At 43.5% G+C, this 13,004-nt stretch overlaps 1 protein-coding gene across 2 annotated transcripts in view; it reads left to right on the top strand.

Annotated features, from left to right (window-relative positions):
• The window catches only part of LARP4B (La ribonucleoprotein 4B), an 88,747-nt gene that overhangs the window by 43,332 nt on the left and 32,411 nt on the right, over positions 1–13,004 (top strand). For both annotated transcript variants that reach the window (XM_045812965.2, XM_045812964.2), the window contains 2 exons: positions 11,182–11,260; positions 12,733–12,869. In XM_045812965.2, coding sequence (XP_045668921.1) covers positions 11,182–11,260; positions 12,733–12,869 — 216 coding nt within the window. The remainder of the gene's footprint in view (positions 1–11,181; positions 11,261–12,732; positions 12,870–13,004) is intronic.

A 13,004-nucleotide genomic window follows, 5' to 3' on the forward strand; every position in this document is an offset into this window, starting at 1 on the left:
TTAGTTTGTGTTTCCTAGAATTTTATATAAATAGATTTTTATGGCATGTGCTCTTTTTGTCAGGCTTCTTTTACTTGGCTTACTAATTTTGAGATTCACTCATGTCGTAACATTGATAGGTCATTTCTCTTTATTTCTGAGCAGTATTCCACTCCATCTTATAGAAGCCACAGTTTTTCCATTCATGTGGTGTGGTGAGTATTTGGGTGTTTCCAGTTTGGGCTATTATCAGTAAAGCTGCCAAGAACACTTATAAGGCAAGACTTTGAATAGATGTATGTTTTCATTTCTCTTGGGGAAATACATAAGAATGGAATAGCTGGATCATCCGGTCGGTTTATCTTCTCAAGAAATGGTAGCACTGTGGTCTGTAGTGGTGCCCTCTGTAAGCACATCTGCCGTGGACCGAAGCCCCAGCGGTTCCACTTCCCCAGTAATACTTGATGTGATCAGCCTTTTAATTTTAGCCATTCAGAAAGTAGGTAGTTGAATCTTATTGTAGTTTTAATTTGTATTTCCTTAATGACTAATTGTGTCAAATATCTTACTATATGAATTTACCATTTTGGTGAAGGGTCTGTTAGGTCTTCTGCCCATTCTCATATTAGGTTGTCTTATTACTGAGTTTTGGGAATTCTTTATATGTTTTGTACACAAGCCCTTATCAGATTTATAATTGCAAATACATTCTCTCAGTGTGTGGCTTGTCTTTTGTTCTTCTAACAGTATCTTTTGAAAAGTAGGAATTTAAAATTTTGTAGATAGTCTAGTTTATTAGTTTTTTTTTTCTTTTTTCTTTTGTGGGTCTTGCTTTTGGTTTTGTACCTAAGAAATCTGTGCTTAATCCAGAGTCATAAAAGTGTTCTCCCAGAGGTTGTATAATTTAAAATTTTACATTTTTAAGGTCTATGACTCATTTTAAGTTAATTGTTGTATATAGTGTGAGGTACAAAGCAAAGTTGTTTCTTTGGTTTTTTTTTTTTTTTTTTTTTTTTTAAACCCATGTGTTAGGTATGCAACTGTTGTATCACCGTTTGCTGGAAGGTCTCCCCCTTTTCCACTGAGCTATCTTTGTGTTGTCATCGGTGTCATTTGTCCCTACATGTGTCAGTTTATCTCTGGACTGTGTCTTTCTTTTCCATCCCTCTGTTAAATCTGTTTTCACAGCAGTGCCGCACTGTTGTGATTATTGTAAGTAAGTCTTAAAAACAGGTGGTGTTAGCTTTCCAATTTTGTTCTTTTTCAAAATACTTTGGCTATTCTAGTTCCTTTTTATTTCCATACAAGTTAAAATGACCTGGTCAGTGTCACCAAAATGTGAGGTTTTTATTGGGCTTGCATTGAATCTATAGACCCACTGGACAACATTGACATTTTTTTTTTTTTTAATGATTTTTTATTATGTTAGTCACCATACAGTACATCCCCGGTTTCCGATGTAAGGCTCGATGATAACATTGACATTTTAGTGCGGTGTCTCCGCTTGGTTAGGTCTTCTTTAATTTCTCTTGGCTGTATTTTTTACTTTTCAGTGTACTGGTCTTCCACATCTTTTGTACTTAAATACTTATCCTTAAGTATTTCATATTTTTTTGGTGCTATTGTAAGTGATTTTTTTTAAAATTTAATTTGGAATTATTATAGTATATAGAAATATAATTAATTTTTGTAAATTGATACTCTCTGGAAACATGCTAAGCTCACTTACTAGTTTTAGGAACTGTTTTTGGATTCCATCATGTCTTCTACATAGACCGTCATATTATTTGTAAATACATTCAGCTTTATTTCCTAGCCAGTCGGTGCCTCTTCTTTCCTTTCTTTGCTTCTTACTTCTTTGTCTTGCCTGATTGCCCTGGATAGAGCCTTCATTACAAAGCTGAACAGAGGGGTACCTGGCTGGCTCAGTCAGTGGAGTATGTGACTCTTGATACAGGGTTGTGAGTTCAGGCCCTGCGATGAATGTAGGGATTACTTAAAATAAAATCTTGGGGGAAAAAAAAAAAAACAAAGGTGAACAGATCATGAGAGCAAACATCTGTCTGAGACATTCTGTTTTACCAGTAAGTGTAATGTTAGTTTTGGTTTTAGGTACATGACCGTCATCGGGTTCATGAGGTGCCCTTCTGTTACGTTTGCCGAGAGTTTTTAAGAGGAGTGGTTGTTGGAATTTGTCATGCTTTTTTCTCCATCTGTGGCAATGATCATACTTCTTTAATTTTAGTGTTAGGGTGATTTTTCATGTATCCAGTCCGCCTTACATTTCTGGGATAAGCGTCACTGGGTCATGATGTAACATACTTTTGATTAGTTGTTGGATTAGATTGGCCAGAATTTTGCATAAAATTTCCATACCTGTGTTCATGAGGAGTGTTGGTCTGTAGTTTTCTTTTCAGTGTATTCCTGCCTATGTGGTTTTTTGGAAGAGGTTATCATTTCTTTTTTAAATGAAGAAGTGGAGCCATGTGGGCCTAGGGTTTTGTGTGAGGGAAGGTTTTCAGCTACAGTTTTTGTTTGTTTTTAAGTAGGCTCCACACCTAGTGCGGGGCTGGAACCCACAACCATGAGACCAAGACCCGAGCCAAAACCGGAAGTCGGACACTCAACTGTCTGAGCCACCCAGGTGGCCCTACAGTTTGTTTTTCGTGTAGGGCTGCTCAGGTTTCAGTTTTAGTTACTTGGGTCTTATAAAGATTCAGTCCACTTCATCTAAAGTATCAACTCCGTTGCTTAGAATTGCTCATAGTACTGTGTTTATTCACCCTCTGTAGGATCTGTAGCTGTGTCACCTAACTCGTTACTGTTACTGGTAATTCATCCCCCCCATGAATCTGTGTAGAGATTTGTCAATTTTGTTGATGGTCTGAAAGAACCAGTAGTTGGTTTCATTGTTTTTCTCCTTCCTGTTTCCTTGGTTTTCTTCTGATCTGTGTAATCAACTTTCTCTTCGTTACTTGGGGTTTGATTTTTTTTTCCCCCTGGTGTCTACAATGGAAACTGAGCTCATTGATGGGAGGCATTTCTTCTTTTCTGGGGTAGCTGTTTTCTTCCATAAGTCTCCAAAGTACTCTGTTAGCACAGTCTCACAAATTCTGGTATATTGTAGGTGTGGTTTTTAAAAAAATTCAGTTCGAAATTATCTCTGATTTCTTTCTTAATTTTTTTCTTTGATCCATGGGTAATTTAGAAGTCTGGTATTTAGTTTCCAGATATTTGGGGATTTTCCGGGGAACTTTCTTTTATTGGTTTTCTAATTTAATCTCCTTATAGTCATGGGAAGTAATTCATATGACTTGAATCCCTTTAAATTTATTAAGATTTGTACTGTGGGCCAGAATCTGGGCCATCTTAAGTACATGTTCCCTTTCCCCTTGAGAAGAATGTGTATTTTGCTCTTGTTAGGAGGATGCTCTGTAGTTACCGTTACCACTTCTGGTGGTCTTCTTTCGTTTGTGTAAATCCAGACTTCCTTCTGGTATCCTTTTGCTTCCACCTAAAGGACTTGAATGTGTCTTGTAGTGCAGATCTGCTGTGATGGATTGTTACAGCTTCTGTGTATCTGAAACTATCTTTAGTTTACATTCATTTTTGCTTCCTGCAGAATTCTCTGTTGTTAGATTTTTTTTGGTCAAGCCCTTTTTCTTTATAAGTGGTTTGGGGCATTTTGATCACGATGTAACTTAAAAGCAGTCTTTGTGTTTCTTGTGGTAGGTGTTCATTGAGCTTCTTCAATCTGTGATTTATAAACGTTTTCACCAGAGTTGGTGAAATTTGGGCCATAATTTCTTCAAATGTTGCCCCCCCCCCAGTGCCCCCCAGCCATTTCTTTCCTTTCTTGATCTCTGGTTGTTCCTCTATTAAGACCCTTGAAGTTGTCCCAGAGCTCACTGATCCTCTGTTCTTTTTCTTTTTTTTTTTTTAGTATATATACATATATATATATGCTTTTAAAGATTTTATTTATTTATATGACACAGAGAGAGAGAGAGAGTGATAGCACGAGCAGGGGGAGAGGGAGAGGGAAAAGCAGACTCCCCACTGAGCAGGGAGCCTGACGTGGGGCTCAATCCCACGACCCTGGGACTATGACCTGAGCTGAAGGCAGATGCTTAACCAGCTGAGCCACCCAGGCACTCCATCCTCTGTCCTTTTTAAAAATTCTTATTTCTTGGTTTCATTTTGGAAAGTTTCTGGTATATCTTCAAGTTCATTAGTCTTCTACAATGTGTAATCTGTTGTTAATTCCATCAAGTATATTTTTAATATCAGACATTGTAGTTTTCATCTGTAGAAGTCCGATTTGGGTCTTTTCAGTATTTTTCATGTTTCTACCTAACTTTTGAAGCATGTGCACAATTGCCATTATAATGTGTTAGTCAGTTCGTGTTAACATCTGTGTCGACTGTTCTGGCTAGTTCGCTCTTAGTTAATGGGTCAGTTTTCCTGCTTGACATTCATGGTAATTTTTGGTTAGGTACTTAATGTTTTTGTTCTTTCTTTAAATAGTTTGATTATTGTTCCAGGATGCATCTAACTTACTTGGAAACAATTTGATCCTTTTAAATCTTGTTTTAAGATTTGTTAGGCAGGAGTGGAATGGTGGTTTGTCAGGGGCCAGTTACTTCCCACCCCTGAGGCAAGAGCCCATACTCTGTGCACCTGTGGTATTCTGGTCCAGCTGGTGGGAACAGGCACTGCTTCCAGCCCTGTGTGAGGGAGGGATGCATGCTGCTTCTGGTCCTTTCCGTGATTTTTCCCCACTGCCAGGGATTGCGTCACACCGGTGCTGTGACATGGCTGCCTGCTTGAGAGGCCCTCTGCTGCTCTCTCTCGACCCCCTCCCTGTGCATCCTGTCCTGGCACCCTCTTCTGTGCCTCTTAGTTCAGCATACCCACTGACTTCTTCCTGGCTTCCCGTCCCACTTGCTGAGCCCAGACTTGGGAAAGTTGTATGTCTCATATCTCTTAGGGACCTATGTTCCTACATCTGGAAAACTTGTTTCATTTACTCTGTTTTGTTTTTCCATTCAGAAGATATTTATTCAGAACCCACCGTGTGCCCCATTTACTTGGGATACCTCAGTGAATAGAACTGATGAGAGCCCCTGCTTTACTTGAGCTTACATCTGTTTCACAGAGACAGACAATTACTAATACACATAACAAATAAGTTTGTGATAGATAAGGTAAGAGGATGGTAACTACGATAGAAAAGACAAAAGCATAAGGAAACAGTGTAAGGGAAAAGGGGTAAGGTCACAGTTTTTTCTAGCTTTACTGAGGTGTAATTGACAAGTAAAAATTGAATATGTTTAAGGTAGGTATCCAACATCGATCATTTGATATTACATAGTCACTGTGAAATAACTGTCATAATCAAGCTAGTTAACACATCCATTACCTCACAGTGTTTTTGTTTTTCTGGTTTTGGTATGCTGAGAACACTTATGATCTACTTTCTTAGCAAGTTTCAAGTATATAGTACAGTATTGTGAAATATAGTCACCGTGCTGTACCTGAGATCCCCAGAACTTCATTCTTCTGATAACTGAAAGTTTGTATCCTGTGACCAACATCTCCCCATTGTCCCCACTTTTCCAGCCATGGGTCTGCCCTCTGGTTGTATGATTTTGACTTTTTAGATTCCACATACAGGAGAGATCATGTAATTTTTCCCTTTCTGTGTCTGACTTATGTCACTTAGCATAGTGCCTCCATGCTCATGTTGTCTCAAATGGCAGGATTCCTCCTTTTTTATGGTTAATATCCCAGTGTGTATATACGTCACGTCTTCCTTATCCGTTCATCTGCGGACAGCCGCTTAGGTTGTTCCTTTGTCTTGGCTGCTGTGAATGGTGCTGCCGTGAACACGGGAGCACGGATAGCTCTTCAAGATCCTGATTATTTCCTTGGGATGTATGCCCACTAGTGGGATTGCTGGGTCGTAGGGTAGCTCTGTTTTTAACTTTTTGAGGAACCTCCATACTGGTTTCCACAGTGGCTGCACCAGTTTGCATTCCTGCCAACAGTTCTTTTTCTTCACATCCTCACAACACTTGTTATCTTGGTTTTTTGATGATAACCATCCTAACAGGTATGAGGTGATATCTCACTGTGGTTTTGATTCTCCGTTTTCCTAATGATGCTGAGTGATGTTGAGCACCTTTTCATGTACCTGTTAGCCGTTTGTAAACCTTCTTTGGAAAAATATCTATTTAGGTCCTTTGCCCAGTTTTTTTTTTTTTTTTAAGATTTTATTTATTTATTAGAGAGCGAGTATGAGCCAGGGGGAGGGGCAAAGGGAGAGGGAGAAGCAGGCTCCCCACTCAGCAGAGAGCCCGATGCGGGACTTGATCCCAGGGCCCCGAGATCGTGACCTGAGCTGAAGGCAGGTTCCTAACCGACTGAGCCACCCAGACGCCCCCTTTGCCCATTTTTAAATCAGGTTTTTGTTTGGTTTTGCTGTTAAGTGTGAATGAATTTCTTTTATGTTTTGGATATAACCCCTTATCAGATAAATACAGATATCGTAAATATTTTCTTCCCATTCCATAGGCTGCCTTTTCCTTGTGCTGATGGCTTCCTTTGCTGTGCAGAAGATTTTAGTTTGATGTAGTCCCACTTGTTTGTTTTTGCTTCTGTTGCCCGTGCTTTTGGTGCAAGTCCAAAAAGTCGTTGCCAAGACCAATGCTGAGGAGCTTTTCCCCAACATTTTCTTCTAGGAGTTCTACAGTTTTAGGTCTTATGTGCATCTTTAATCCATTTTGAGTTGATTTTTGTATATGATATAAGATAAAGCTTCAGTTTCATTCTTTTGCATGTGGCGGTCCAATTTTCCCAACAGCGTTCATTGAAGACACTTTTCCCCCATTGAGTATTCTTGTCAGCCTTGTTGAAAATCAGTTAACTGTATATGTGTGGGTTTATTTCTGGACTCTGTTCACTGATCTCTGTGTCTGTTTTTATTTTCATACCAACCTGTTTTGATTACTTAGGTTTGTAATAAAATTTTGAAGTCAGGGAGCATTTATGCCCCTATTCTTTTCTTGAGATTGCTTTGGCTATTCAGGGTCTTTGTGGGTTCATAAGAATTTTAGAATTGTTTGCTCTGTTTCTGTGAAAAATGCCATTGGAATTTTGGGTTGGATTGCATTGAATCTGTAGATTGCTCTGGGAGTATGGACATTCTAATGGTACTGTTGCAATCCATAAGCATGAACTATCTTTCCATTTATTTGTGTCTTACTCCGTCCCTTTCATCAGTGTCTGTAGTTCTCAGGGTACAGGTCTTTCGCTTCCTTGATTGAATTCATTCATAGGTATTTTGGTCTTTCTCGATCTCTTTTACAGATTGTTGGTGTTTGTGTGCAGACTGGCACATGGTGCCCGTTACATAGACTTACCACTGGTCTTCATTCTTGGTTCTTGTCCCTCTAACTGGCTAATGTCACATGACCTGGCTTTGCATTTGCTGAGTCTTCCCTCTGCACGTTTGACCCTGCTGTGGAAGTGCTGTATTGAGTTCTCAGGTTTATCCTTGTGTTCTTCAGCTCCAAGGTTTCTGTTTGGTTCTTTTTTGTGGTTTCTGCTTCATTACTAAACGTCTTACTTTTTCTTCTGCATCATTTTCCTGATTTCATTTAGTTGTGTGTATGTTCTCTTGGATTTCGCGGAGTTTCTTTAAGGTGATCGTTTTTGAATCCTTTGTCAGGCCATTTGTCCGTGTGTGTTTCATTGGAATCAGTTACTGGGGCCTTGTTAGTTTCCATTGGTGGTGTCATATGTGTCTGATTCTTGTAGCTGTGTTGCGATGTCTGTGCATTTGAAGGAGGAAACACCTTTTCCTGTCTTTACAGACTGGATTTGTCAGGCAGGGACATTCTCCTGTGGGTTTAGGCTGATGGCATTCCCTCTGCATTCGCAGTTGTGATGGGTTGGAGCTGGGTCACAAGGCTGCTCCTGGGTCTCTGCAGTAGAGTCAGCGGTTAGCGGACTTGTTAGTGGGGTATGCATCTCACCTGATCCCTGGGCACTCTGGGGGTGGGCAGAAGTGCTTGTGGACTGGTGGTGCAGCTGGGAGAGGCTGAAGCCAAGTCACAGGTGCGCTTCAGGACCCGCCCTTAGCTGAGGTTGGCTGGCCTGTCTCTAGGGGCACTAACTGTAGGCATTTTTCATTGGGACCCTTGGCCAACAGACCTGCTCAGGGACTGGCCGGAGGGTGGCTGGAGCCCACTTCCAGGGCCCGTGCTCTACTTGCAGTCTGAGTATGTCAACTGGACTGCAGCCCAGAGGGGCTGGAGTTGGGTCTTGGGCCATTGTGGGGTCCACAGCCAGGACTGAGGTCTGTGTGCCTGTGACCCGGGGTTTAGATGGGCAAGGCTCCTTCTTGGCAGATGATGCTGGGGACAGGACCAAGCCAAACAGGACTGTAGCCAAGTGTTCGGGGCAGAGCCTTTCTGGGTCTGTAGCTGGGGCCTCTGGCAAGTCAGCTGCCTGGATGCAGGGCCTGCCTTCTCAAACGGCTTTGCTTATCTTGGACTGCACCCAGGTTTCAGTCTCCTCCCTGGATACCAGAACTCCCATAGGGCATTTTTGTTGGAGGATGGATGCCAGATTGCTGCTGAGGGGAACATGAGTGGGGACCTCCTATTCTGCCATCTTGCTGGTGGCACTCCCCCTCTGTTTCCAGCTGTTTTGCTGGTTGTTCTTTATCTTGTCTAGAAGCAGATGACCTCATGTCTGTGTCTTAATTGTGAGGACTGGAGCTGTCAGAAGAGTACTTTACACCCTGACACCTGTCCGTCTCACATCCTCTGTCTGTGACCCCTCTACTCCTGTGTCCACAAGAGACCCTTCCTTGGCTGTGTGAGGAGTCTTCCACGTAGTTCTGTCCTCTCTTATGTTATGTGAGACTGCCTTCGACATCCTGTCTTCCTCCTCCAGAACTCTCCAGAAGCATCGTCTGGAACAGCTGCCTCTATGTGCTCGCCTCTCATGCGCCCTCAAGCCCCGTCCAGGTGGACTGTTACCCTAGCCTCATCACTAGCACTGCCTTTATCCAGGCCTCCAGTGATGTGCTGCTAGACCGAGTGGGGAACCCATGTCTTTCCTCACCTGACCTTGCTGTGGCCTCCGTTTCCGGCTGACCCCATGTCCCGTCTCGCTGTCTTTGTCCTCTCCGTTTTCCGTAGGAGATGGGCACGTCCAGGGGTCAGTCCTAGACCTGGACTCTTCCTGTGTTTTTGGCTCAAGTCCCAGCCTTCACCTAGAATAGTCCCAAATACTAGTTTATCCTTGATTGTTGCATCGGCATCCCGACAAGGCTCTTTGCTTCCCTCTTCAGCACAGAGCAGAGCAATCTCTTCAGGATGTAAATTGGCTTCCTGTCACATTTGGGTTAGAATTCTCATGTCCTCATTGTAGCCCGCAAGGCCTGCTTAATGTGACACCCACCCTCCCTGCCTCTGTGGCCTCATTTCTCGTGTGCTCCCCTGTGCCCTTGCTGCACCCCTGCTAGAGAATGTGCTTCCCCAGATGCCAGAGAGGCCTGCTGTCTCCTCCATTGGGCTCTGCTCCATGCCGCCTCTGGAGCAGCACCCCTCTGGCTGGCATGTCTGGAGCAGCTCTGGCATGCTCTCCCAGGCCTTGTGGTATTCTCCTTTGTGTCTGATTGTACCTGACTGTATGTTGAATGTTTATTTATTCAACTGTGGATTGCCTTCTCTAGGCTGAATAAACAGTGGTGCAAGAGTGCCTGGCATGCAAGAGACAGTAAATGTCTGAAATCTGTGGTGGCATGTGAATTTAGAGTGCTCAGGAGAGGCCTCTCTGGACAAAGGAATGACATTAGATTGTGTTTCAGGGGCCATTTGTAATTTCCAGCCTCCTCAAGTCCATTGGTTTTATTTCGTTGTTTTGGGTTGGTTGGGTGTGGATTTTTTTGTTTGTTTGTTTGTTTTGTTTTGTTTTATTGTCTGTTTGCTTATGCTGGTTGGGGTTGGATTTTGTTAAAGCTCTACATAAAACAGACACAAGCTCTCTGTCCTTACTTGTTAATAAATGCCCCACTTTGTCCTTACTTTTTGATGGTCTTTGACTTTTAAAAAATTCCACATATAGGATTATGCAGATCTACATAGAAGTGTATGAAAAACTGTTAGTTCTCGTGTTTCAGTGCCTTTGATATCTTGTCCACCTAAAAAAATAGGGACCTCACCCCAAACTCCAGTATGAAAATCCTGCTCTCACGGTGTTTGGGTGCTGGGGGTGCCAGGGCCTTACCCTGAGCTCCAGCTCACTGTCTGGTCCCTGACCAGTGCCTTGTGGGACACATGCTCATGTCACCCACAGTGCCATCTGGCGTCTTAGGAGAAGTCTCCTCCAGAAGCTGATGCCAGCCTCTGTCTCGTGTTGAAGGTCTGCTTACTTGGTATTCTCCCGTAGGATCTCTGAAACACAGCACTTCCCACTTGCAGCTTTGACTGCCTGGACATTTAAAAGCAAGTTCATAAGGCTCTAGTGTGCAGACTGCGTAGTCCTTATGGCCTGTGTGCCTTTATCTTTCTGGCCTGTATTTATCTTATTCCTTATTTTTATTCTTTCCTTTATATTTTACTATTGTTTTAGTATCTGTGTTCTTGTAGGCTACTTGAAAGTCCTTTTTGAATTGAGACAAGGTATTAAATAAACTTAGACTTTTTGGAAGGGAGGGAACGAAGGACCTCTAAACTTCGCTAACATTATTCCTCATATTATTTTTGAAACTATTGTTTTTGTTTAGGGGAGAGGGGATTTTAAGTTTTTTGCCTCTGATTTCCTTTTCTTAGTAGGTAAAATAGTGGACTGTCTATGCACAGTGTAGATGAATTAATATGTATAGTGAAAACATGAGGGGCGCCTGGGTGGCTCAGTCATTAAGCGTCTGCCTTCGGCTCAGGGCGTGATCCCAGAGTCCTGGGATCGAGCCCCACATCAGGCTCCTCTGCTATGAGCCTGCTTCTTCCTCTCCCACTCCCCCTGCTTGTGCTCCCTCTCTGGCTGGCTGTCTCTTTCTCTGTCAAATAAATAAATAAAATCTTTAAAAACAACAACAAAAAAACCTTGAGAATCAGTGGTGAATCATCTGATCTGCTTGGTAAATTTTAAGCCATTTTTCCTGAGTTGATCATTTCTTTTGTGTAGGAGGAAATGAGTCTCAGCCGGAAAGCCAGGAGGACCCCCGGGAAGTACTTAAAAAGACATTGGAATTCTGCTTATCTAGGTAAGGATGCCGGTGGTTTTTCTAGTACCTGCTCAGGGGTTCTGCACTGGCTGTTATGTGTGGATGTGATGCTGTGGAGAAGGGGTAGAGATCTGCTGGTATATTCATAGGACACGGAGAAGATGGAGTAGCCGTAGCCGTTGATGTGGTGGAGAACCGAACCGAGTCATCTAGGCCAGTGTTCCTCACAGTTCTCCATACATTCATCGTGATGGCCTACCTGGGTTGCTTTTTGAAATTCAGAGTCCTGGCCGTGACCCCATGCCCCCATCCCACGGAATCAGACTCTGAGGGTGGGGCCTCCGGTCATCAGTCTCACAGAGACATTCTTGAGCACAGCGAAGTTCGAGAACACATTTCCTATCCTAGTTCTCCCAGTACGCCAAACCCTGCAGGAGCAAATTGTTCTGTGTGTGGACTACTCATATTTTTAGTTGTTCCTTTCTCCTGAGTAGTACCTTTTCTGTTGACAAAGGGAGTAGAACCTTTAAAGTTCAAAGTAGCAGAACCACACATATGGGAAGATGGGATCGGGTTAAATGTAGTTTTCTTTGAGTGTGAAAGTAACTGATGGGCCATGTGTAAGGTCTTCTCTCAGCTATGGCGATTTTCCCAGTGTTTCTCTGGACCTGCCTTCAGACTTTCACAAGGCGTCTGAGGAGGGCCGCTGTAGAGACGGTGGGGCTGCATGGAGGGGAGAGGTGGGGCAGGGTGGGTGCCCCAGCTTTCCTGCCTGGCCCACACCTCCCCAGTTAGGGCCCCGGCACACGGCCTCAGGGCATGCTCTGTGAGGTGGAAGAGTGGGGTCTGCACCTCGCAAGAGCTCCGCTCTGTCCCCCTGCACTACCTGACAGGTGGGGACAGAGCAGCATTGCCCTTTATGGATCTCCGAGACTGTCCTCGGCCTTCACTGGGATCAGTGTGTGTGTGTTGAGATGTTCTGAGCCCATTGTCCTGTTTATGGAGACTTCATATTAGAAGCATCACCGTAGGCCCAAACCCCAGCAAGTGGCTCCCCTTCCCCTGAGCTGCTGGCGCCTGCAGACTACCTGCGTGACTGCTGCTCTGTAATCCTGGCTGCATGTGTTCCCGATGGCACAGCAAGCCCAGCAGGCACTTGTGCACCAGCCTTTCCTGGCCTTCCCATGGCTTTCTTAGCTTTGTGTTCTTTCAGCTGGATTTTCTTACCTAAAAAAACCGTTTCTGTATTTTTAATAAGCTACTCAAACACTTTTTAGAACAAAGATAAGGGATTACTCACTCATTAATTGTGATTGTAAAAAGCGCACTACACTTTTGCTCTCCCTACCTCCCCACGTCTTTAAAAATTTTACTTAAGCTCAGAGAGGTGACAAGAAACAGATGGGGTGGGAACTCTGACGTAACTCTGAAGCACGGCCATGCCACGCTCGTACCTCTTTGGAAGCGTCCTTTGAAAGGAGTCATTAAAAGCTATTGTCTTCTTTCCGCAGGGAGAACCTTGCTAGTGACATGTACCTTATATCGCAGATGGACAGTGATCAGTATGTGCCAATCACCACGGTAGCTAACCTGGACCATGTCAAGAAGCTCAGTACTGACATGAACTTGATTGTGGAAGTGCTGAGGTGTAAGTAAATGGCGGTCTGGGCCGACGCGTACGTGGTCTCGCAGCAGTGTGACCGTTCAAGGTCCATAGCCATTCAGTGCTAAGGTACTTGATGACAAGTGTGGTCTTCCTTCACCTCTCTGGCTGGCCCGTGTC

Source organism: Ursus americanus, chromosome 31, assembly GCF_024610735.1.
Source record: "Ursus americanus isolate L20-20 chromosome 31, mUrsAme1.1.p, whole genome shotgun sequence".
In the NCBI taxonomy this organism is placed as follows: Eukaryota; Metazoa; Chordata; class Mammalia; order Carnivora; family Ursidae; genus Ursus; species Ursus americanus.